A 27,337-nucleotide genomic window follows, 5' to 3' on the forward strand; every position below is an offset into this window, starting at 1 on the left:
ACATAAGGGATACTTAAAACCTATTTATTGAAATGAAGGAAATAACACTCAGATTAAGAGACCCTTTCTTTAAAAGCAAAAGCAAGTTCTTTAGTTCTCCATGTACGAACTGCAATAAAAACATGTAGGCTGTATCTTCTAATTCATATACTATCTCTTCCAATATATCACCCTCTTCTCACTATTCAATACTTATTGGTTAAGTGTCACGAACTATTTAAGCCTTAAATAAATCGTATTCCCTGCCTTCAATGAACCTGCAATCTACTTTCTAGATTTTGTTATAGCTAAAAAATCAAGAGTCTCAGAAGGAGAAGCTACTGGGTCCAGATCACATAGCTAAGAACAAAATCCAAGACAGCCTAAGTTCAGAGACTACTTTTTAAATAAAAGGGCAAAGTAATTAGGTATTTTTAAATGAATATTAGGAACATACTGGAAACTGCTGTTGAAACTTTTCAGACATTACGTGATCTGCCATTAAGAAAAAGATTTTCTACCCACATATGAACACAGTATACAGTTGAAAAGAGACAAGATATACTATTTTTGCTTGCTGAGATTCTGGCTGTAATTACTATAGTGAGGAAGTCAGATGACTGGACAGTAGTTTCTTGCCTTCATCTTGCATCTTTATCTTTCATTATTGATGTTTTAGTTTTTGGAGAGCTAAAAGGTTTTACATGGTAAAACATATAAGCTCTAAGATGTGACTCTGGGTTTTTACCTTAAAGAGTCAGGTTAAAGGAAACCCTGCTGTGAATTAGAATTGATTCATGAATACCGCCCCCTAAGTAGAAATGGTTTCGAGCCAAATTTTCAGAATTAATAGCAGGAAGAAAATTGAACAAAAGCTCTGTTCTCATCTGATGAAACTATACTCGTTATTTATATAACCACAAATTATACATCTTTTATTTGTATTTCTTTAGCCTTAGCATCACTAATTAAATAGATAGAATTAGCTATGCTAATAACATCTAGAATTAGTTCATACATAAAAATGCTTTGGAGCTTCCCTGGTAGCTCAGCTAGTAAACAATCCGCCTGCAATGCAGGAGACCCCAGTTCGATTCTTGGGGTGGGAAGATCTGCTGGAGAAGGGATAGGCTACCCATTCCAGTATTCTTGGGCTTCCCTGGTGGCTCAGCCGGTAAAGAATCCTCCTGCAATGCGGGAGACCTGGGTTCGGTCGCTGGGATGGGAAGATCCCCTTGAGAAGGGAAAGTCTTTACCCACTCCAGTATTCTGGCCTGGGGAATTCCATGGGTTGTATGTATAGTCCATGGAGTTGCAAAGAGCCAGACATGACTGAGTGACTTTTACTTTCGCTAAAATGCCTTGAGGAATCAATTATTCTATTCTGCTCATGTAATACATCATCACACAAGGCCCAACGCTGTCATTTACTAGCTCTGTGAGCTTGGGTAAGTTGTTTACCCTTTCTAAACTTCAGTTATCTCATCTGTAAGATGGGCATATTAAGAATTTTTCTACAGAGCAAATGAGCAACACCTATAAAAAGAAACTGTAGAAGAACATAAGGCAGTCTATGGGTGTTCAGAGTAATTGGTGTACTGAATAGAATGTGGCAGTTCTCCAATGCAACAAGCACTGATCGAGTCTGTTCTAAAATTTTCCACAGGTAATTATACAATATGGTAGAGAACTCAGAAACAATCTTGATTTTCAGCCAACAGCAGGGACAGGAGTGGAGGACAGTCTGCTGCCAGCTCCACCTTCCTGCCCAATATAAAGTCAGCAAGCACACAGTCAAAAACACCCCTGTGCCAACAGGTGTTGGGCAAGGTTGTGCCAACTCTCCCTTCCTTTCTGTACCCTGCACGGTGTGTGTGTGTATGGGTGGGAGAGAGACTGACTAATATTTCTAGGTATTTAACATATTATTTCTTTTAATATGATTTCCATTTTCATATATCTGGTGATTGAAGCTTAGATATATTATGATAACTCTGATAGAAATTGACTATTCTGTGTGATATCAAACCATTTCCCTACACCTGTGTATCTCAAATTTTAGCAAGTCTATGGAATTTTCCCGGGAGCGTGGTAAAAAGCAACTTTCCTGAATCTCCATCCCTAGAGATTCTTTTTTATTTTTTACATTATGAAAGTATGATAACACATTTACACAAGACTTGGAAAATACAGAATAAAGTTACATATGGTTCCACTCTATTACAATTATTTTTTAAGTAGACAAACTAAGATTTTTAGTTGGAGTTTCAATATCAAACTCTCAAAAATTAACAGAATGAATATACAGAAAAGTAGAAGGGTATAGTAGACGTGAAAAGCACCATGAACCAATTCAACATAATTAAGATTTATACAATTTTCACACAACAGTAGGATACAAATTCTATTCACGTTCCCGTAGACTATAAACTTCTATCCCCAGAGATTCTGAGTCCACAGGGCTGGGTTTGAGGTTTGGGGTCCATTTGTAAGTCTCAGCTGATGCTGATGTAGGTGCCCTAGGCTACGTTCCCCCCGCCCCGCCCCCCAACCCCCAGCTAAATATTTTCCGGTCTCTTCTTTCCTTTCTGTTGCTACTCTGTGGTTCTAGGTCAGGCTGTCTCCATCTCACCCGCATTATTAAAATGGACTCCAGCTGTCTAGGGTTGCCTCCTTTTGGAAATTTATTCCAAAATAAATTGAGTGACCTGCTAAAGTTCTAATCTAATCTTGCTAAAATCCTCCAAAGCCTCTCCACTGCCCTCTGGGTTAGATCTGGGTCCCGACTTCCTCTTGGCCTTCCTGGCTGACACCTGTAATATTTGTACTTAAGCTCCCGTACTTAAGTCACACAAAGCTTTTTCGGCTTCCCTGCACACAATGAATGGGCTGCTTCCTGTCTTTAGATGCTCTCCGCTTAGCCTCCACAAGTCTTTCTGTCCTTTTACACTAGATCCTATTGATCCTCCAAGGCTCAGTTGGGGCATTATCTCCACTGAGAACTTGCCTGCAAACCCAAGAGAGGCTTAAGTATTCCAGGTCTGAGTTCAAATAGTAGCTTGACCTCACTTCCCATTCAGCGCTTAGAAGATTCTATTTGTCATGTGCTGACATGTTTATCTCTGCAGAATACAGGGCTTCTCAGGTGGCTCAGTGGTATTCACGCCAATGCAGGAACCACAGGAGATGTGGGTTCAATCCCTGTGTGGGGAAGATCACCTGGAGGAAGGCATGGCAACCCACTCCAGTATTCTTGCCTGGAAAATTCCATGGACAGAGGAGCCTGGTGGGCTACAATCCATGGGGTCGCAGAGTTGGACACAACTGAGGCGACTGAGCACCTGCAGAATATTTTACGATTCCTACAGGCTAAAACCTTGTCCTATTCATGGTGTACTTTCATTGCCTAAATCGGTACATGTCACCCAGGATAGCCTCAACAAATGTCTGTTAAACTGAAACCTAAAACACTGAAAACTGAAATCATTAGAGAGGAGGAAGTGTTATGAGCAAGTGAATTTATTATATTTCAGTTTACCATATTCCTTCCAACATTCCTGAAGTGAAAGTGTTAGCCTAATATAATCAGGCAGGGAAAATAACATTGGATTTCAAAGTATTTTGAAAAATTTACAACTTTTGTACCTTTTTCCTCTTGGGGATGAGGTTGATCAAACACATTCAAGAGTCAACATATTCAAAACCCCCCAAAAAAAAGTGTTCTAAAAATATAATTAAGGTAAAAGAACTGAACAAACTAAAGCATATTGTAAAAATAAGTATGTGTACATGTATAGTGGACAGATTTTATCAGTTGTAAATTATACTAAATTTGGCAACATAAGGTTGTAGATTAACTGATTGTTTGAACAATGGTAGTTTTTGGAGCTAGGAGAGAGGTGACCCAAGAAATACGCATATAGGGAACATGATTTATTCTCCAGCCCATTCCACACAATAGTAGTTTCCTCATTAATAACTTGACAAATAAATACCCTATGGGGAATGAGTAAAAGCATGTGTATTTATTCACTAAAAAAATGTTCGTTGAGTTCAACTGACTTTCAAGGTTACATATATCAGAGAATGAAACTCAACTGTAGGCCCCTCTGAGAATCACCTGCAGAAAAGCCACTTGTATGTCTTTAATCATGGCTCTCAGTGGACATAGGAGCTCAAGGTTTGGACAAATGTGATGATCACATTCAAAGGAAAACGTAGGGAGTTAGCATCTCTTCCCAGACTGGGCTGGTGACATTGAAGAATTTCCTGGACACAATCCTGTTTTGGTTCTTTACACAAAAATGTTAGCCTGGTTAAAACCACCCTGCATGCAGTATAGGGAAAGAATCAGAGGAGAAAGACCAGCGCCAGGAAGTCCAACCGGGAAACTGATAGAGGGCCTGGAGGAGGGGAGTGATAATCGACAACTCAAGGGGCAGCCTTTGTTGAGTTTATGAACTTTGAGGGGAAATGTTGCCTTCCCAAGGCAAGTATGAGGCGGTATGCTTCTCCTTTCACCCCACCTCTCTGAATCTCTAGGTCACTCTGGACATCTGAGCTCCTTCCTGGGCTCTGGCCATCCAAAAGCTAGCTCTATTAAGGAGTTTCCCCATTCTTCAAGGGCATAAATGATTTTTCCCTTGAAACTCAAAATATCACTTTGAAGCTGCTACAAAAGCAACCCTCATAACTCATTCTGGTGAAACAAACATAATTCCTATATTTCTGACAAAACACTGTCAAGTCACTTTTCTGATACACGGTTTGAAGGCAGGCTCTGCTACTAACTCTGTGTGTTCCAGAAAAATGATTCTTAGTTTCTTCATCTGTAAATGACATAATAGGACCCAATGACTGTATGGAAATTTCCAAGAGGGTATGAAACAGAACTGAGACTTCTTAATGCCAGCTCCAGTTTGATTCAGGGAGATTGCCATGATCCTGTCATCAATAGCTCCATCTTTGCCCCCACCCCTCTCTCCCAAATATTTCAAACTATGGTTCTGGAGAAGACTCTTAAGAGTCCCTTGGACTGCAAGGAGGTCAAACCAGTCAATCCTAAAGGAAATCAACCCTAAATATTCATTGGAAGAACTCACTGGAAAAGACTCTGATGCTGGGAAAGATGGAGGGCAGGGGGAGGAGGGGCGACAGAGGATGAGATGGTTGGACGGCATCATAGACACAAGGGCCATGAGCTTGAGCAGACTATGGGACACAGTGATGAACAGGGGAGCCTGGTGTGCTGCAGTCCATGGGGTCACAGACAGTCAACACGACTCAGAGACTGAACAACAACAACAACTCATCTCTCCCAGTCAACATCTCCTCTGAAAAGGAGCTCAAGGCTTCAGAAAAGGAAACAGAACATTAGGTCAGATGTCCAAGGATGATGGTCCTCTTTGCTCTCTTCAGCCACACTCTTCTCCTTTCCTTTCTTCACTGTTCTAAATTCAGATTTTCAAAATCTTACACCCAGAATACTGCTTTAGTTATCTCAATATCTCCCACTGCTAGTCTCTCTCCCCTCCAATCTATCTTTCCCATGGTTGCCAGACTGATCTCTTGGAAACCTACTTTTGATCATTCACTTACCATTCCTCTAAAAAGGGTGTAAGAAGAAGCCAGTATGTGTCTGGTAGATACTGTGCTAGGGGCCCAAAGATGAGTAAGTTTGGAGGTCTGCCTGAGAGTGATGTTCAGGCAGCAATTCAGGTACATTAAGGGTGGAAAATCAGAGAAAAATCACTAGGTTGGGTGTAGTCACAACCGTTAAAATTCTTCACTGTCTACGGGATAAAGTACAAGTTTCCTGGAAAATATAAGGCACTAGAACCGACTTGAGTCACTTTGCAGTTCGGAGGCCTTTCATTCTTCACTAACTGCTTCTTGCAATGGAAGCAAACCATGTTCTATTTCTTATGTGCCCTGTATCCTATTCCTATGCCACTGCCCATCCCTTGAAAATTTTGCTAATCCTTCAAGGCTCCCCAATTCAAATTCCTCCAGCTCCCAAGACAGAATCAAGTTTAGAGGAACCTGAACTTCAGAGGAAGTTTCCCATCCCTCCTGTTTGGCATGAATTACTTCCTCCCTGGGGGGACCCATTCTCTCCCTCAGTAGCCCTGCTCCTTCAGGGCAGTGACCATGACTGACTCATCTTGGTCCACGCCACCCAGAAAGCTGCCTTGTATAGGCAACAACACCTTTGTTGCCAGGCTCCTCTGTCCATGGGATTTCCCAGGCAAGAATACTGCGGTGGTTTGCCATTTCCTTCTCCAGGGGATCTTCCCAATCCAGGGAACAAACTCATGTCTCCTATATTGGCAGGCAGATTCTTTATCACTGAGCCACCTAGGAAGCCCATAGAGACACCTAATAAAGGTTTATTAAGTAACTGAATAAACATGTTTTCTTAGAGTTCATTTTACTCTGATAGACCACAACAGAGAAAAGTGTGCAGACTCCAAACTTTCTTCAGAAAAGTTCTCAAACAGAAAGATGCATATCATCAAGAAATCATCATCCGCCTTTCAGAATTTAAGTTTTTGTCCAAATTAATTTCTGACAAAGCCAAACCCAATTCAATTTATTTCTTCATTTTGCTTAAAATGCACAAGTGTGACATGGTTTTAATAAAGGAGAGAGTTATGTTATAGTAAATGGATTAAGGGTTTTGGAATCAATTAGACATGGGTTCAGATTTCTTCACCTTGCCAAGCCTCAGTTTCTTCAAATCTATAAAGGGAATAAATGATGTCCATTCAAGTTTTGCTGTGGTGATTAAGAGATATAGATGTAAGTTGTCTAGGTTTTTACAATGGATACTTCTACTACTGACAGTTTGAATAACATCTCTAACCTGTTTCATACCAGCCAGTGGATAAAGGACTAGTCATTTATTTATAGCTTATCTTATTTTAGAAAGTATTTACAATGCAAAGGGGACCCTTATAATTGCACATTGCTGATATTTAGTGAGAATGTTAATAATAATTGTTTTATATTCTTCCCGACATATATTTCCCTTCCTTAAATTATTGAGACTTTAAAATAAAAATTAAACAAAACAGCATAAATCACTAAATACTACTGATTTTTCAATGGAAAAAGAGCTTGATTCTGAAGACTATTCTTAAATGTCTCAATAAATAATAGAATGGCTGATTAGAAAATTGATAAAAAGTTAGAACAATGAAAGAAATTAAGGTGGTGATTAAGTTTTCACCAGAGGCTAGTCTGAACAGAGATGCATTAGAAATTTAACTGACATTCTCAGGAAAGCTTGGGTGCACTGAGATCTGGGGAACTTAGGTGGTTCTTGAGCAGATCTACCCAACCTGATGGCCACATTGAGCCTGGTCATGAGTAGGCTGGCATTATCTCGATTACTGTCACAATAGTCCTCTTGTCTTTCCATGTGTGGACACAGACTTCATCAAGATACATGGCATTTCATTTGTAGCAAATGGGCATTTAGGAATGGAGAGCCTCAGATTTCCTCATGGATACTATCCAAAGCTTCAAAGCTCATAGCTAGACTTTCCACACAAACTTCCCAACCTTCCAGATCTTCCTGGTCAGCCCCATTAGCAAAAACTCCTACCACACCGTCCTGACCATCCACCTGGTGTCTCTGATCTGCATGGCCTTACTCCAAAATGCCTACACTTTTCACCTTCATGTTCGTGCTGTTTCTTATGTGTGGCAAACTCTTACCCAAACTTCAAGATCTCACTCAAATAGCACCTTCTCTTTGAAGCCTTCTCCCTTATCCAAGTCATAATTAGTAGCTCTCTCCTTCTGACTTCCAAGAAAAGAAGGGATAGTATGAAGAAATGAGAAAGGCAAATGTTCTACTGTCAAAATAAACTGAATTTAAACCTGACTTTTGTACTTACTAGCTGTGTGATCTTGGGTAAATTAGTTAATCTTCTTGAGGCACAATCTCCTGGTATTTAAAATAGAGATTAATTCCCTAAATTTGGGCTTCCCAGGGGGCAATAGTGGTAAAGAATCTGCCTGCTAATGCAGGAGATTCAAGGGACAGGAGTTCGATCCCCTCCAGGGAAGATCCCCTGGGGGAGGAAGTGGCAACCCACTCCAGTATTCTTGCCTGGAAAATTCCACGGACAGAGGAGCCTGGCGGGCTACAGTCCATGGGGCTGCAAAGAGTCGGATACAACTAAGTGACTGAGCGCGCGCGCGCGCACACACACACACACACACACACACACACACGCATCAGCAGTGATATTGAGTTGCCATTGTTTGCTTGTTTATATAGTTTTCTGTGAGCTCTGAAGTAGGAAAGACTTTGCCTTTTTAATCATCCAGCTGCCCCATGAGGCACCTAGCCTATAACCTAATGTTTTCTAGCACTCAATTTTCAAACATTAATGAACGTTTAATTATTCACTCATAATTCCTATATTCGTAATTCCTCAATTCATAATTGAGGAAAAGTAACTCAAGCACTCTAAGTTCTTCTTCTGTGAAGTGCTCTCTAGTCATTCCCACATCCATGAAGTTGAATCCCCATAGCTCTTGTACGCACTACTAATAAGGCTCTTGTCACAGCCCATTCTACACATACTAGTTGATTCTAAGATCCTCCAGGGCAGTGGCCACAGCTTTCACTGTTAAAAAACTTAAAAAAAAAATGCTTTGGCCACACCGTATGGGATGTGGGATCTTAGTTAGCCCACTAGGGATCAAACATGTGCCCCCTTGCATTGGAAGCGTGGAGTCCCAGCCACTGGCCTGCCAGAGAAGTCCCCATGGCTTTCACTCTGAATCCCCAACAACTCCCAATGTTCTGTCGATACCAACTAATGATAACGTTACTTAAATATCCCATCCTCTTCCTCATTTCAAGTAGTTTTCCTTTTCAGTTTATGCTGCATTTACCCCTGGGTCCCAGAGACTGAAACCTCTGTAACAATGACTAATTTCTGTAGTTTTTGTGCAAGGCTCATAGCGAGTGGCATCTCCTGACTTAACTCTCCATTGGAGAGTGGGTCTGTCCTTTCTTCAGTCTTAATTGTCCTGTCTTTCTCTTAATTGTCCTTTACGTTCTACTTCAGGATGAGAATCTTCTCATTGATATACTATTTTCATGGAGAATTGGAAAACTGTGGTTTATTGTTTCTTAATTTATAGGCTCATGGAGAATTACTGCTGGAAGGCACCTTAAAAATCACTGAATCCAGGGATCTCAAGCAGAGAACAATTCCCAATGGTGTGTTAGGCATGACATCAATCATGACAAACTCCCCTTTTTTTTCCTGCTGAGGTCATATATGGCTTCAGAATAATTTTCAACACATTTTCTAGTTAGAGACTTCAATTCATCAGTGTACATAGGGTGAAAATTCTTTGACATCTCTGATATAGTTCAAAGCTGCTACTTTGCTAATGAGGTCCAAAGAGCAGTGACGACTCAGTAATAAACAGACACCAGAACTCAGGTACCTGATTCTCATGACTTTCAGTTCAGGGTTTCCCTTTCCATGTGATCACTGCCTCTCCTTCAAAAGCCACTCAAGTCCTAGGATTTATATTCTATTCATTGACTCGTACCTAATTGTATTCAACAGCATGATTAAAAAAACACAACACACAAGTTTTGTCCTTCTTAAAAAGGCATCTGGGCTCTCACTGATGTTATAAGCTCTTGAGGGGAAGGCCCTGTGTTACCTTTGTATCTTTCACAAGTTCTAATCCTGTGTCTGGCACATGGTAGTTATTCAATGAAAAATTCTTTGATATATACCCAACTATATATAGGAAACAAACAGGAAATCTATCCTAAAATTCTCACCAAGAATCACTGAAAAATCTTCCGCCTTTGTATGGAGACAGTATTTGTTTGAAAGGTTTCCATGCATGATGACATATTCCCTCACTATTATTTAGAGTGACATCATGTTTAAATAAATTCCCATTCACCAGAATGTATTAGGGGAATGAAAATCATTATGTCAATGACTGGGCTGCTCAGTAAAACTTCTGCTTAAAAATACAAAGGGCAGTGTTGTGGTTTAGGGCTCAAAAGTCCTGAGAAATGACAACTTTTCTTTTTGCTTTCATGGTGACAACTATTGACCTAAACTTGTGGTTCTGTGTAATGCTCACAAGTCAAAAATGTTAGGACAGAAAAGGAAAGGAAAGGATATGAAGAGAAAGAGAATAGGAAAGCAGAAGGTGATGAAAGGTATTTTACAATACAGCAATACGATTCTTGTATTATCACTTAAAAATAGATTTAAAAAAAACTTTACAACTCACAACTTACATCATACAACAGGAAAGATTAAATGCGTTCCCCTTAAGGTCAGGAATAGAACAGTTTGCTACTTTCATACAAACTATACAGGAAGTTCTAGCCAAGGCAATCAGTTATGATAAAGAAATAAAAAGTCACCTAGATTGAAAAGGAAGAAGTAAAACTTTCTTTCTACATATAATATGGCCTTGTAGATAGAAAATTCTGAGGAATCAACCAAAAAGCTATTACAATTAATAAATGGATTCAGCAAGGTATAAGGCTGATATACACAATAGTTACATTTCTATATACTTGCAATGAACTATCAAAAAAGAAAACTAAGGAAACAATTCATGTGCAAAAGAATGAAATCACAATCCTACTTCATATCATACACAATAACGGATGCAAAATGGATCGACCACCTAAATGTAACAGCTAAAAGTATAAAACTCAGAAGAAAATATGGACATCTTCATGGTCTTAGTGTTTTAGATACAATACCAAAGAAAGTAGCAAAAGATAAAATAAGTAAATTGAACTCTATCAAAATCAAAAATTTTTGTGTACCAAAAGACATTCTGAAGAGAGACAACTCATAGAATGGGAGAAAATATTTGGAAAGTGTATATTTAATAAGAGATTAATATCTGGAATATACAAAGAACTTCTACAGCTCAGCAACAACAAAGGAATGCCATTTTAAAAATGGGCAAGGGACCCGAAAAGACACTTCTCCAAAGAAGATATATAACTGGTCAATAAACACATGAAAAGATGTTTAATACCAATGGTCATTAGGGAAATAAAAATCACAACCACAATGAGATACCACTTCAGACCAAACAGGAGGACTATAAGCAGAAAGACATATAATAACAAGTGCTGGCAAGGATGAAGAGAAACTGGAACCCTCATACAGCGATAGTGAGAATGTGGAATGTTAGAGCCACCTTGCAAACAGCCTGTAGTTCCCCAAAACGTTAAATACGGAGTTATCACGTGATCCAGGGATTCCACTCCTAAGTACACGCCCAATGGAAGTAAGAGTATATGTCTGTATAAAAACTGTACACAAATGTTGATAGCAGCATTATTCATAATTGCCCCAAAGTGGAAACAATACAAATTTCCACCAACTGACGCATGGATACATTTAGATGAGTATATCCATACAATGGAGTATTGGGCAATGAAAAGAAAAGAAGTGCTTACATATGCTACAACACAGAGACACTTTGAGAACGTTATGTAAAGTGAAAGAAGTAGTCACAAAAGACCACATAGTATATAATGCCATTTGTATGAACAGTACAGAATAGGCAAACCTACAGAGACAAAGTAGGTTAATAGCTCCCTAGGGCTAGGTCAGAGGGCTGGGGAGAGGGAAGTGACTGCTATAGGATTTCTTTATGGGGTGATGAAATATTCTAAAGTTGACTGTGGTGATGGTTGCATAACCCTAAATTTCATTTGTTAAGTTTCTTCTTTTCTATGTCTGTCACAACAATCCACGTATTCACTTAGATGATCCATCTGTATATTTCCATGACCACTGTCCTGACTTTATAATGTGTAAAGGATTAGATATATCTTATGACGAGCAGGCATCTTTTATAGAATCTAGCCTTTGAGAGTATTTATTTTAAAAGAAAAAAATTAGAGGAATAAAAATACCAAAACTATCCTTTTTCTTCTTCACTATAGTCATTATATCATCTTCATAACACATCATTTCTGCTGATCACTAGCAGCTTTACCCCCAATATTTAGTATATTTATTATAGATCTATTTCATCAGAAATCACATCATGGCTTTTAGCAATACATTTTTACCAGTGATCTACTGTCTTGTAGATCCATAATCTGTTACTGAAAGCTCACATGCTAATTTTAGTTAAATCCATGGCAACCAAGAGAACTTAATGTTTCAATTATTCTGTACCTACCCCTTTTGAATCAATCACTCCAGGTTTTGCATTAAACTTCACTGTCTTCAATCGGGCACGTTCCTTTCTTTCCACCCTAAGGAAAATGGAAAATAAAGTGTCTATCACATGGCAAGGCATTTATGATTTTAAATTCCTTATCCAATGAAGAATACCTCTTCTTCCTATCCTTCAGATCAAATGTTTTAAAATATTTCCATTTCTTTGTTAGTATAAAGTCTCAGTATAACATCTCTAAGCTGCTAACACATCCCTTGCAATTTTTGTGTTACATGTACTGAATCGTCACCTATTTGGAAGGAATAAAAACCTAATATTTGCTATTTAAATGCCTGAATCAACCAGAATCTACTTCAAGAAATCACAGTCCACAGATGCAAACACCTAAAGTGGAGGCTAAGTAAACTCTCCTATCCTAATATCCTTTTCTGTTTGCTTCCTTTTTCTTTCCTTCTCTTTAAGAAAGCTGGGGTGTTTACTTTTACCTCAAACAAACATGTTATAATCTTGAACTTTTCCTTTGCCCAATGTCCTTCTGCTGCCATCTCTGCAGTTTTTGTTATTTTACCTTCATTCATTCATCAAGTGTTTATTGAAAGCCCACCCTCTATCAAGTAAGGTGTTGGGGGAAAAAAATTAAAAAGCATGGCTTCAATGAAGACATAGTAATGTCTTCTTGGAGGGGACAGAGGCATAAAAAGACAGATACTACTGTGCAATAAGACTGCTGACAGCAAGGTGAGTGGGCACATCTATCTATCTCATTGGAGGGTGATGAGGAGTAGAAAGCAACGGGGAGGACTTCTTGGAGAAGGAGCACATTTCTGTGAGACTTAAATGGTGAGAAAGAGCTTGTCAGCGGGAAAAGTTCAAGGAGAATCTCCCAGACAGGAGGGAGGAACAACATGTACCAAGACCTGAAGTTATCATCAAGCTAAAGATTGCAGTAAGATTCTGATACAGTGTACATACAGCACAGAGATATGAGGCTGGGGAGGTGGCGGGGCCTCCTTTATAACATAAAGGGGATCCCTCTACGCTAAGGACATGGGGCTTTCTCTTGGGGAATCCTCACGACTTATTAGAGGCTATAAAGCCGAGAAACAATAGACTAGATTAGCATTTTAAATAAGTGACTCTGGGGGAGGAGGAAGATGGATTGGAGGAGGGGAAGAACAGTGGGAAGCAGGAAGCCTATTAAGAAGCTATTGCCATAATCCAGGCAAGAAATGAGGAGTGATAATGAAATGGAGGAGAGGGAAGGGTTTGAGAAACATCAATACAATAAAGTTGGCAGGTCTTGTGTCTATTTGAAGGGTGGAGTTGAAAAGAGAAGTTAAATATTTCTCCGATTTTTTTTTTTTTGAGCCTTTCTAATTAGACATGATGGTTCCGTCCTCTGAGCCCCACAGCACTTGTCTCCGTTGGTGTTATCTCTTGTTTTCCTGTGTGCTGTTTATTTCTGAGTTGCACATAAAAGGCTCTATGTTCCTCTAGGGCAAGTCTACATATGACTCAGAGTATTACAGCAAGTCCTCAGTAAATTTTAACAGCCAAACTAAAATAATATTCATTGCATTGCTTTAGCATCACTCCTTATTTAAATGTGGCTAGGTCTAATTTCAAAAATGGGGAAAGAAAAAAAGAGAGGAAAAAACCCTGAATCTACAGAAACTTTAAGGGTTTATGAAATCTAAGCTATTCATAGATCAATAATTAACAACATACTCCTCTTTGAGAATGCTTTTGTGCTTCCAGCTGAAACACATTGAAGATCGAGGTTTCTATAGTTACAGAATGGAGTTTCAGAATATATTTATTTTGGTGTGAGAGTAGAATATTTGAGTGGAAACAGATGAGCAAAATTCTTCAAATCTAACCTCAGATATTAAAGCAGTATGTTCCACCTAGAATTTCGACCTGCGCCCAACATACAACAGTTGGGAGGGGAGCAAGGAAGACTTCACACAAGAGAAGTAGCAAAGTGCAGAGATGCTCACTGTGAAAATGCCTGCTCTGAGCTTCCTCAGCTTTTCTCAGTTTTAACGCAAGTGCAAATGCTAATTGGTATTCATCTCTTTGGGTCCTTCTAAAACCGCTGTTACAGCCCCAACTTTCTCCTAGCGTCTCTGCATTAACCAGCCTAATTATGGGAAACACCAGTCCATCAGGGGATGCCAAAATGACATGCAGAGAATACGTGGCTATTTGATTAGTCTATGAAAATAAATTCTGCATAAAGTGAGAGAGCTCACATGGGCCCCAAACAAATGAAGCTGAACTCAATATTCTATTCTAAGAATTGCTTAGACGGAGCATTCTAATGTCTACCCCTGGTTTCTAAGTTCATGCCTTGCATGTTCCTTCAGAAATGTTTCTATTAGGCCACCTTAGTGGTTCATCACTTAAATCTTAAACAAGTTGCAAAGACTAAGTCAGATGAACAGACAGATGGAGACACACACAAACACACCTAATATGTGATATGGTTTATTACTGATCTTCAAACAAGCAACAAAAAAAGTAAAAAAAAAAAAAAAAAAAGAAAAAATTAAAGCCATACTGTAGGAGTGGCAGATTTTGGTTCACTCAAGAAGGAAATCGGAAAACTTTGATTTAACTTGGGTTGGAAGTTTCATGAATAATAAAGATGATGATATAAGTGGTAACCGAAATTTTAACATATAATTATTAATGAAAAAGTCCTTCACATTTACATCTTCATTTGACCGTAACAATAACCAAGTGTGGTATTCTCAGTCCCACTTTATGGTTGGAAAAGCTAAGACTCAGAGCTTCCTAAGTTAGAAAACGGTAGAAATAGGGACTGAGCACATCCATTCTGTTTGGGAAACAGTATTTAAGGACCTTCCATGCCTCCCTTATCCAGTGGGATTTTCAACACCCATGAGACTGTAGAGGGTCACCCACAATTCAAGACCAATATAGTTCCTTAGGAGTCAGGGCCCACTTTCTCACAAATGATAACCATCCTCCTTCTTTGCATCCCAAATCCCAATTGTCCTGAATTAAATAAACCATAACCAAATTCAAGCATTGAGTCACTGACATAATACCTGTTTTGACAGGCTGGCCTCAAAACTCAGAATGAATTTGCTTTTAGCACTGAAATTCAGGTTAGCCAGATGTCTATTTGCAATCTGACATCACAAACACTGGATTGATTTCTCTCCTCAGCAATCTTTTCACATTTATTGCACCCCCAACCATAGTTTCCATCCCAGAGGCCCATGCTAATTGCCTCTTGGGGGTCTCTGCAAATCTTTTATCCTGGGTAGCAAGGGGTGTGGCTTACCTTGTTTCTTCACTTGCCTCAGCCCTGTCCTCTCTCCTAGTGCTTCTTGGGATGCATGTGGACAGTTTATTGCCAAGATCAGTTGGGCTGAGAGATAGGTCCCTACATAAGACTGTGCTTTTCTGAGCATCAAAAGCTCAAAATTTGGAGAAAGGAAAATGTATATCATTTGAGTAAGCACAAAAGTATTAGATGCATGCTAACCACCTTACCTATATTATCTATAATTGGCATGATAATCCAGGGTTTAAGATGAAGCTGGGCATATAGCAGGTGCTTAATCTTTGTTGGTAAATGAATGAAAGAATCATCAAGGAGCTTACTGGTTCTTGACCTGGATATGAAACCCAAGGCTCAGAGAGCTGAAGTGACTTGCCCAAACAACCAGTGTTTCTGAAAAAAACTTGCTGACCATTTCCTGACGTTTTTCCTTGGTAGGAATCTATGTAAAAGTGTAGCATCACCTTCTTTGTTCTACTAAGTGAGACTCCTTGGGCAGAAAAACATGATGTTAAGAACCTAAGGAAATGGTGGGTCACCTACGTGGAAAGACTGACTCGTGATGAGAAGGACTGACATACTTCTCTCCTACTCAAGAGGCAAGCAATTAATTAGATTGTTTAAGCAGAAATAATCCTCTCTGCCTTAAACTGGATAGCAAAATTTGAGCAATCAGTTCTGTCATCCAGCATCTCCAGAGAGCACCAAATGGCCACGCTTTAATGAGCCCAACTGTCTTCCTCTGTCCTCTTACCCTCCTCCCATCTGGCATTTTCAGGTTCCCGCCAAACACACAGGCCTGCAGCACTGGATGGTCAGAACAGCATTTGGGGCTGGGTATCCCTTTGCCTGTGCCCCCCAGGCCCCGGTGCAGGGAGGACTGAAACGCCATGCAGGTTACTGGCCACAGGCTTGCAGGGAAGCTAAGTGAATGAACACTTACTCAATGCTAGCTGCAAGCTGCCATTTGAGAGCCCAGTCACTGTAGGGCAATGAATAGAGACTTGGATTAAGAGACAGGGGAACACATCCCAGCTTGGCTCTTCAGAAACTATGTAATCTCAGAAAAGAGAGATTCTGTGCTAAGAGCCCAGGTTTAGAAATCACACAAATATGCATTGGAATTCTCCATCTGCCACTTACTAGCTCTGTGACTTAGGGTAGGTCACTTAACCTCTTAGGATCTCAGTTTCATGAGACTGGTGAAATTAGGATATTAAGACAGACTTGAAAAATTATGGTGAATATTAAATAATACCAAAAATGGTTAGTACAGTATTTGAAACGCATAAGAGCTTCTTACTTGTCAAGGGCTTCTAGTATACCTTTGGGGTAGTAAAAAGCAATCTGGTCTTGCTACAGAGAGACCTAGGCCAGTGGCTGACTTGCATCCTTGGGGAGGTTACCTGACTTCTCTGATCTTCAGTTTACTTAGGAAGCTTTTGTGAAGATTAAAGAAAATCTTATATTTGAAAGCACCAGCACAATACATAGTCTATCATCATATGGAATTCACTCCTCTGTCTGGGCCCTTTCACTTCCCTTGATGCCTGCTATGGACTGAATGTCTCTGTCCACACAAAATTCATATGTTGAAGCCTCAATCCCCAGGGTGGTGGTCTATGGGGTGAGGTATTGGGAGGTAATAAGGTCGTGAGGGTGGAGCCCTCATGAATCAGATTAGTGGCCAAAAAGAAGAGACTGGAGAGAAAAGACCTCTCTCTCTTTCTCTCTCTCAGCCACATGAGGAAACAGCAAGAGGACTGTCTGCAAACTAGGAGGAAGGACCTCTCTCTGGGAACCTGAATGGCTAGTGCTTTGATTTTGAACTCCAGAGCTGCGAAATATACATGTCTGTTGTCCAAGGCACCCAATGAATGGTATTCTGTCTCAGCAGCCGGAACTAAGACAGCACCTTTATTTACACTACAGCCCTCTGTCCTCACCACTGTAACTGTGCCATAGTTACATGCTGGTCCCACAAACACTGGGCTCCAGGCAGTGACCTGATGCCAGCACTTGGCACACAGACGGTGCTCATGCGCTGCTTGCTGAACTGAATTTTGTCAATTCTTATTTCTATAATGTTGCGTGGCAGGAATTGCATATGAGTTAAGAATGTTATAGCCTGGAATCAAGTCCCAGTTATGCCATTCATTAGCTGGGCAATTTCAGGCAAGTAAATTAACCTCTCTCTGCTTCAGTCTCCTGGTTTGTAAAATGAAGGTAATTATATTACCTTCTCCATAGGGTTGTAATGAGGTTTAAATAAGTTAATTAATTGTAAAGGCCTTACAACAGTGTCTAGCATGTTCAAGGAGCATTTATTTAAAAAAAAATTATTTACCAACTTCAAAAAAGAGAGAGGGAAATGGCAATGATTTTCAAACTCTTCATCTTGTGGTTTCATTGAAATGATTAAATGGAATCATCAATAGAATACATTTTTATAAAGGGTAAAGTCATACACTGATGTTATCCATTATGAAATTTTTCCAAACTGGCTCTAGGAGCTGAACTATAATTCCTCTCTGGCCTCTAACTGAAAAGGGGCCAGAGAGGAATTAAGGATTGAAAAAAATAACCCTAATCTAATAATAAATCATATGTGTACCAGCAACCACTTATTCTGAGCTATAGTTATAAGATGCTGAATGCAGTATAAAATGAGAGTGCCTCCTTTAGAAGCTAAGCATTAAAGAGCAGCCCTAGGGAAGGCTCATGACAGATTTTAAATTACATTAAGGTAAGTGCACAAGAATGCTTTGTGGGGTATGATTATAAGTGATTTTTATTTCTTCTTGATACTTTTCTAAATTTTCCCATTTTCTACAATGAAATGTGTTACTTTTATAAACACATAAAACAATAATAGTAACACTTTTGGAAAGAGTTACCATCCTAAGGAGAAAATTTAATATAAATACATTTACAGCCATAAACACACACACACACACACACACACACAGAGATGAGATGGGCAATACTGCACCCTTCATGAGCAAGAGTGCAAATGTCAACATTAGAGTCATGAGACACACTTCTCCAGGCCAGCATGGTGGTTAGGATGGTTTTCTCCTAAAATATTTGCTGCTGCTGCTGCTAAGCCACTTCAGTTGTGCCTGACTCTGTGCGACCCCATAGACGGCAGCCCACCAGGCTCTTCTGTCCATGAGATTCTCCAGGCAAGAATACTGGAGTGCGTTGCCATTTCCTTCTAAAATATCTGAGAGACAGCCAATTCAAGAATGACCTCCAGCAGGCAGAAAATTACCCAGGAGGACTAACACTGAGAATGTTCCTTGGAGGACAGTGATGTACAGTTGCACAAATGAAATATTGACAAGACTGGTTAGAATCACAGAATCTCAGGGTTGGAAAGTGACAGAAAATTGCGTAGCTCGGCTGTCCCACTCAAAGCTTGCTTCCCTTTTGTAATACTTAGTGCCCCGGAATCTTCCATTATCAGAATCATCTACAGGGACATACACACAAATACAGATCTTCAGATGGGCTGAATCAGAGTCACTCTGTGTGTCTGTGTGAGGGAGAGAGTGGGCGTCCCTTAAGTTTTCATAATGTTCCCTTGGTGTCAAAGCCACTGTCTTCCCAGGTAACCCATACCATCTCTAGGCAGCTCCAACTACTAAAAGGATTTCCTTAAAATTACTTGAAATCTCTTTCCAGACAGCTTTCCTTCTCCACCCATTTCTACCCGTATTCAACAAGATGGCTCCTTCTTCTACAGAACAGCCCTGCAGACAGCTCTGATTAATCACATCAAAGCAAACCAAAATGCTTGCTGCCTTGATATTTTTCAAAATTAAATGGAAGTGGAAAAACAGAATATATACTACTCCTGGGAGTTACTGCTTCAAATTCAGAAAACACAAAAAACTACAAACTCAGAATGTCCTCTCAAAGCAACATCAGACAATTACGCAGGAGCCCAGAGGCTTGGATGGTAAAGAATCTGCCTGCAATGTAAGAGACTTGGGTTCAATCCCCAGGTTGAGAACATCCCTTGGAGTAGAAATGACAAACCACTCCAGTATTCTTGCCTGGAGAATTCCATGAACAGAGAAGCCTATGGTCCACGGTGTTGCAAAGAGTCGGATGTGACTGAATGACTAATATTTTCACTTGTATTTCCAGGAGTTTAGAGAACTGTCTGCTGGTGGGAGACCCACAGGCCCAGGCGTAGAGGGTGGGGAGGGAGACAGTCACGTTGCCCGCTTTCCTCACATTCACCCTGGGCTGTGTGGCCACCAGCGGGAAAAGACAGGGGACCAGTCTTCTCTGAGGTTCAAATGGCCCACAGTTATTCTTGGGGAGAATTTCCATCTTCCCACCGTGGTTGGCGCTACCTCGGTCACTGGGTCGCTTTGTGTGTGCAGCATTTGAATACTCAGCTTCAGGAGGATTTTCTACAAAGGTATTTGGGATGTTTGGATTCGAGGAGGAGAGCCCCTTGTGGCTTGAAAAAAGATAGTGACTGTTTTGAATAAACATTATTCCTGACTTTGACTTCATACCATCTCATCTCTAGGGAGCAGATCATTTGTTTCTCAGACAGTATCTTGGTGCCAAGAGGATACTTATGGGAAGAAGAGCTCCTTTCTAGCAGTGATGGGCAGAAGCGGCTGGGGACAGATGAAGGACGCGGTTGTTCTGAAGTTTATTCCTGCCTTTCAACAGCAGAGTTAAGAAATGCTTAGAAGAGAAAGAGCATAATATTCCTTCTCTTTTGAACTTTTGGTTGTATGTTGGGGTTAGCCAAGTAACAGAGCTTCCCTGGTGGCTTCCGCGATGCAGGAGGCATGGGCTCGATCCCTGCGTCAGGAAGATCCCCTGGATAGGGAAATGGCAACCCCCTTCAGTGTTCTTGCCTGGAGAATCCCATGGACAGAGGAGCCTGGAGAGCTACAGTCCATGGGGTTGCAAAGAGTCAGACACAACTGAGCCCTAACACTTTACTTCATAGCCGATTAACTGTGATAGTTTCAGTGAACAGTGAAGGGACTCAGCCATACATACACTAGAACATAACAGTCTTGACTTAGGAAATATATACAGAACTAAATATCTGAGTGGAAGCTGGTTGGGGTGGGGACCAGGAGTAACTGAAGCTGTAAAGAAACCTCTGTAAACCCACTCTTTGTAACTCACCAGATGTTCAGCAGCTCACAGCTCAAGAATATAATTTTGTTTTTTTTCTCCAGTGAAACTAGCTTTTAATTTTTTAAATTGAAGTGTAGTTGATTTACAATGTTGTGTTAATTTCTGCTGCACAGTGAAGTTATTCAGTTATATATACGTATACATTCTTTTTAAATATTCTTTTCCACAATGGTTTATCATAGGATAGTGAATATAGTTCTCTGTACTAGACAGGACCATGTTGTTTATCCCCAAGTATCTGATTCTGGATTGGAGTTTTTTAGTCTTTTCCCATCAATGTTTGGACAGAATACAAAGCCAGGACCTCAGCTTTGAAAATGTTCTATTTTACTTGGCTTTCACCTGGGTTTCCTATAAGTAACCCAGTAAATGATGAACCTCTGAAGTAACCCCTCTGAGTCTGTAAGTCAGCACACAAGCTGATAAACATACCCCTGAACATATGAAAGCCGGCAAGTGTTAGGGAGGCAGGATAAGCAGATCCTCTTTCTTGCTTTATGCTGTATCACGGTTACCAGTTTGGGTAAAAACTTAACATGAGAAGAGGGAGGATATTTAATCTGTGTCCCCTGTCCCCACTGACAATTTCTGCGCAGACTGACTAACCCCCTCAAACACATCCTGGGAACGGTCTGCCACAACTTCAATCTCCCCTCCCCTCCACACCCCGGGGAGGTGAGCGGCAAATTCTCGGGAAGGGAAAGTCCTCCTTACCTCCGCTTGCTGGGGATGACCCCCATCTCCTCACTGTCGCCCTCCAGCGTGACCCTCCTGGCTTGCCACCACTCGTCATCAGAGGCGTTGATAACGTGGAGAATATCTCCGTATTTAAAACTAAGTCCTTGACTTGGCAGCCCACTGTCCTTGCTTTTGTCATAGTCAAACATGGCTCTGGAAGAAAGGACATGAGACAGCGATGTTAGGAATCTCTGGCAGCTCAGATCTGGGATTCATCATTTCGATTATTCACTCTTGCCCTGAGAACCCCCTGTCCGCTGGGTACCCACTCCCAGGACTAACCCCTGGAATCCCAGTCAGTGTTCCCACTGCTTTGGTCACAAATCAAGGTTACTTCTTACTTCTCCTGGAGGTTGCAAGGGCAGCCTATTAGGGCCCTTAACCTGGGGTTCTGCTCTCTGGTAGATGCCAGACTCCAGGGAGTGGAGAGTGAGGAGAGGGGATGGGGAGTTAGTGTCTAACGGGAACAGAGTTTTCATTTTAGAAAGGTGAAAAATTCAGGAGATGGATGGTGGTAAGAATTGCATAACAATCTGAATGCACTTAGTGCCCCTAAACTGTACAGTTAAATATGGCTAAAATAGTATGTTTTATATTATGTGACTTTGCCACAATAAGAAAAATATTTAAAAAAACCTGGGATACTGCTTTGTGGAGATCATCACATGCAACAAGGTAATAATGGAAGATGATAAAGGTAGGTTAGTACCTTATTGAGATTTTTTTTCTCTCACTACAATCAAATTTTATAAATCACTATAAAGAAGTAAATAATGAAGAGAATGATGGGCATCTTTCTGAATGCAGCATTCTGTCTGATGAACAAATCTTCTCAGATGGATCAAACTGCTTCCACAGAATACCAAGCCTACCTTGTCATTGCATTTATCACTCTGAATTGTAATTCTCGCTGTATGTATCATGTTTTCCCCACTAAAAAGCCTTTGCTGAGCCTTTGCTAAGCCTAACACTGTAATAGGCATGACTGGTGGGGTAAAGGAGTTGGAAGCAGAGTTAAATGATGACCAAGACCTTAGCTCTTGCCCCCAAGCAGCTGACAATCTGTCCACCTCTTTCTGTGTCTCCCACAAACCATCACCACACACACACTACCTGTGATTTCCCTGGAGAAGCAGACTTTGCCGTGTCCTTGTTTATTTCCACTCTGATTCTATTCTGACAATTTCCTTAGAGTGTAGCCACTATGCAAGCAAAACTAGCTAGCTCTGGTGGGCAGATTTGTCTAAAATCACTGAGGACTGAGTGTGATTCTTTTTCTTTCTTTTCCCCCCTCTCATGAAAGAAATGTCACATCTGCTGTGATGGCAATCCAAATGAGTTGAAGGCATCAGCCCTCAAATACTGCAGGAAAAGCTGAATTACTTGCAACACAGCCCTTCTTCCATTAACTCTGTCCCCAAGGGTGGAATACGGTGAGGGGGGTGTCTCAGCTCCCAGAATGACTCATTTTCACCTTAACCATCTGCATCTTCCTTACCAAAGACTTCACAAAACCCTCGCCAGGAAAAGGGGGCTGAGAGGAGGCAGAGACCCACTCCTGACTCTGTCACTTCTCTGGCTGGCAGATGAGACACAAGTTAACATTGCAGAACCACAGCTTTTTAAATGCAAAATTAGTCCAATAACTATATTCACTTGGAGCTGCTGTGAGCTTTAATGAAACAACATATTGGATGCGTCGGGCAGAATGTAGTCTAATAGTGGCTAAGAAAGCAGACTCGGGGGCCACACTGTTAGGGCTGTGTTCTGGTCCTGGCACTTCTCTCTTACCAGTCACACAGCTGGTAACCCAGGCACCCTCCTGAGTCCCTCTGAGGACTCAGTTCCCCCGTATGGGACACAGTGATTTCAACAACGGAGATGATAACAGCGCCTCTATCATGGGATTGTGCTATGGATGAAATGCTGCCTAAGGTAATACATGTAAAGTATACACAAAAGTGCCTACACACAGTGACAGTCATTAAGTATGAACCGTTGTTGTTGTTGTTATACACCTCCTTTTCCCCTTTTGAGTGTATACTTTTAAACATCCTTTCTATGGATTCTACTCTGTGCAAAAACAGACTGACATAATAGTCCCAAGACTGCATCCCTTAAAAAGGCCTGCTACAAGGACAGCCTTTGGCTGACATTTGGGAACTCAGCTTTTGGGAGGCTTCTTTCCATTTCCTGTTAAGAATAGTTTACTGTGCCTAAACTGTCTACATACACAATATCATTTAAGCTGAATACTTGCTTTTCCCCTGGGAGTCTGGAATTGTGGTAGGTGCCAGGAAGAGAGGGCGCCTATGTGAGCAGCCCCAAATACAATCCCTGGACACTGAGTCTCAGGAGCTTCCCTGGTAGACAACATTCTACACCTGTTGTCACAATCCATCGCTGGAGGACTTAAGCATGTCCTTCCTGACTGCACTGGGAGAGGACTCCTGCAAGCTGGCACCTCATTTCCTCTGGACTTTGTCTCATGCTCTTTTCCTCTTGCTGAGCTGGCTTTGTATCCACTTTCTGCAATAAATCATAGCATGAAGATGAGAGTCCGACAAGCCCTCCTAGTTGGGAGTTGTCCTCAGGACCCCCAACACTCACTTCATAGACTGGAAACCATGTTTACATACACTTTCTCATTTGTGCCTCCATCCATCCCTAGAAAGAAAGTACAACGGATACAGTACTTAGTATCCCCTTTTTACAGGTGGGGGGCGTACCAAGTGAGGCCCCCTCCAACTAACGCAGGATACGTGGCTTAGAGACAGCAACCTGGGGCTGGAGTGTTGCGCTCTTGGTCCTAAGTCCTAGTTCAGTGGTCTCCACCTTGCCCCCTGACCCCACGTCAGTCTGGGAGGGGTGAAGGTGGTGACAAGGGGGCAAGGATGATAATCATGATGACAAGCACTATACATGCCCACATTAGGGGGCCTGGCCCTCTGTGTTCATTGTCCTACATTTGACATCATAACAACCTGAAAGGTAACTGTTAGTATCTCTGTTTAATAGATGGGAGAGGAGGTTCAGGAAGTTCAGAAATCTGCCTCAGGTCACAAGTGAACACGTGGTAGAAACTGAACCCAGAATAAGGCCTGACTCCAAAATGCACATCCCTGGTTATTTCATTACAGTGCCCATGACTCGGCCGTACCAGGAAATTCTAATCTTCCCTTCAGAGCTGACTACCTCTTCTCCCCCAGATCCCTGAAGTTCCCTTACCGCTCAGCTCCTGTCCCCAGTATTCCTTATCTGAAGGTCTCCAAACCTCTAGTTCAGCTTCAGGTTCTTCTGGATGTAAAGTGTGGGGACTGGAGGTAAAAAGGCATCAGGAAAGCTGGCAGGTGGTGGCCAAGAAGGCAGGCTCTAGGGTCAGACTACTTGGGTTTGCAACTTTTAAACTGTGATCTTGAACAAGGTACTTAACGTCTCTGGGTTTCAAGCTTTCTTAATTATAAAATAGCATAGTAATAACACCAGCCACCTTGAAGAGTTGTGGTGAGGATTTAATGAAATAATACATGTGAAGTATTGTAACACAGCCTGGCAGTAGCGAGTGCTCAATAAATGTTAGCTAATACTACTAGGATAGTTATTCTGAAAAATGCACTGGGATTTTAATTCCAGTTTCTGAGTCCCAACTGTGCCACTCAGAAGCTGTCATATGGACTGTGTACAAAGATATCTAAAACTCCTCTGTGTACTCAAGACCCAGTTTAGTGCTGGGTACAAGGCAGACCTTCAGAAAGTTCTGTGGAAATATTTAGGATGATCTTTGAAAGCCCCTGGTGACTCAGACTGGTAAAGAGCCTGGCCTGCAAAGCAGGAGACCTGGGTTCGAGCCCCAGGTTGGGAAGATCCCCTGGAGAAGGGAATGGCAACCCACTCCAGTATTCTTGCCTGAAGAATCCCATGGACAGAGGAGCCTGATGGGCTACAGTCCATGGGATCGCAGAGTCGAACACAGCTGAGCGACTAACACTTTCACTTTGAAAGCTCCATTTCTTTCAAGTCTCAGGGTCCCGGTCTGTAAGGGGAGGGCAGCAGAAACCAATCCCAAAGGTCCTCAGCAGGTGACCCATTCATTCTACTGAGCTCCATTCCAGTCTCAAGTCATCTTTTCAAGAAAACATTTATTTACTTGGCTGTGCTGGGTCTTAGTTGCAACATGTGGGATCTTTAGTTGCGGCATGTGGGATCTAGTTCCCTGACCAGGGATTGAACTTGGGCCTGCATTGGGAGCATGGAATCTTAGCCACTGGACCACCAGGGAAGTTCCCCCAAGTATTCCTGAGGGGAGATTTCCCACCCTTGGGATCAGCAACACGCTCTCTCCATGAGTTCTATTATCTTGGACAAACTGCCTCTCTAGGATTACACTGATTTAGACTCGCCAGGTCCCTAAAAACAAGCAGCTGACACATTTCAGTAGCTCCTGGCTCCTTTGGATATTAATGGATCATCACATCTGGGGAAGAGGCTACAGTGCCCCGCCACCTATTTTAAAAAGTGATAAGCTGCTTTTAATTTGCTTTATGTGCTAATTCATCACAGCTACTTTTATAAAATGCCATTAAGACTCACACTTTCCACCCAGGGTGCTTTTAACAAGTCCATTAGACAAGTGGAATTAGACATGAATAATTCAATGGCTCTCCCATCCCTCCTGCCCCTCCTGCATTTCAGCATGTGGCGGCCCCTTGCCCCCCAGGGAAGCCTAGGGAGGGAGGGGTGAAGCAGATGTTTGTCCTCATGGCAGGCCAGCCTGGCTGCAGAGACCTAGGCACCAGACCAAAATTGTGCTTATTAAGTGTCCCACAATGTGCTAAAGACATTCTATTCACTGTCTCCCTCAATTTGCTGGGTTTGAGCCAGCATACCAGTTATACACCAAGCTTTGGAGAAAGGAAAGATCTGGGTGTTAAGTCTCAACTCTGTCATTGCTAGTTGTGAATTTTAGGTCTGTGGCTTAACCTCTTAGATGACCTCTTAACCAGAGACGACCATTCTCTCATTGATCACATGCAGATAACGATGGCATGAACTCACAAGACCGTCATGGAGATACTGCTATGGCACGGTGCCTGTAAAGTTCCCAAGAGACCTGCACAGAATGAATCCCCTTCGTTATTATTTCTGTTAACAATCCTGCCATGTAAGCATTTTGGATCTCATAAAAGAAATGAGAGTCAAAGAGCCGAAATGAAAAAAAAGCTAGTAAGTGGCAGAATCAGGATTTAAACAAGACAGATGTGTCTGAATCAAACGCCTGTGCTCTGATTGCAGAATTCAGCTTGGAGCTCCTGATAAGGGATGCAGTCAGTACTTAGATCTCATCCCCAAAGATTTCATGATCAATGGATGATCGCCTTGACGCTGACACTGTGGACTAGACGTCAGGAGAGAGGCGCATGTAGTTTACTGAGCACATGCCCAGTTCTCACGCTGCCCTGAAATGTGTATTTTAGCCTTGTGCTGCAGAGGAGGAGACACAAACTTCGATAAATTAAGCAACATGTCCAGGAGTACGTCAGCTATCAAGGTGGGCTTCAGCTTTTGTGCCCTATGCCTTTGTTCTTTAAGATGCTTTGGGGAAATGAGGTAAATTTACACGTGGCTAATATTTATGTGTCTCACTGAAGGTCACTCTGGGGCATCTTCCTCATCAAGCCCCAAGCTCCTTCCCTGGGAGTTAAGTTCCCCTCTCACATACTCTGATCTCATTCTGCTTTGTGCTTTTTAACATTTGCAAATTCTATTTTGCATGAGCATGGGGATGGGGAAGGTTCACATTCCTCCCAGCCCCAGAATCTAGCCCATAAGAGATGATCAAGAAAAGTTATTTTCTGTTATTCAGTCTGTAACCTATGCCCGTCATAGGGTAATTCTTGGAAT

The 27,337-nt window shown here is 41.4% G+C and overlaps 1 protein-coding gene across 35 annotated transcripts in view; it reads right to left on the bottom strand.

The window, feature by feature from the left end:
- Positions 1-27,337, bottom strand: part of DLG2 (discs large MAGUK scaffold protein 2) — a 2,231,561-nt gene that overhangs the window by 56,895 nt on the left and 2,147,329 nt on the right. For all 35 annotated transcript variants that reach the window (XM_043918879.1, XM_043918871.1, XM_043918860.1 and 32 more), the window contains 2 exons: positions 21,413-21,589; positions 12,202-12,277 (listed from right to left, as the gene is read on the bottom strand). In XM_043918879.1, the coding sequence (XP_043774814.1) occupies positions 12,202-12,277; positions 21,413-21,589 (253 nt within the window). The remainder of the gene's footprint in view (positions 1-12,201; positions 12,278-21,412; positions 21,590-27,337) is intronic.

The sequence above is a fragment of the Cervus elaphus genome, chromosome 2 (assembly GCF_910594005.1).
Source record: "Cervus elaphus chromosome 2, mCerEla1.1, whole genome shotgun sequence".
NCBI classification, from domain to species: Eukaryota; Metazoa; Chordata; class Mammalia; order Artiodactyla; family Cervidae; genus Cervus; species Cervus elaphus.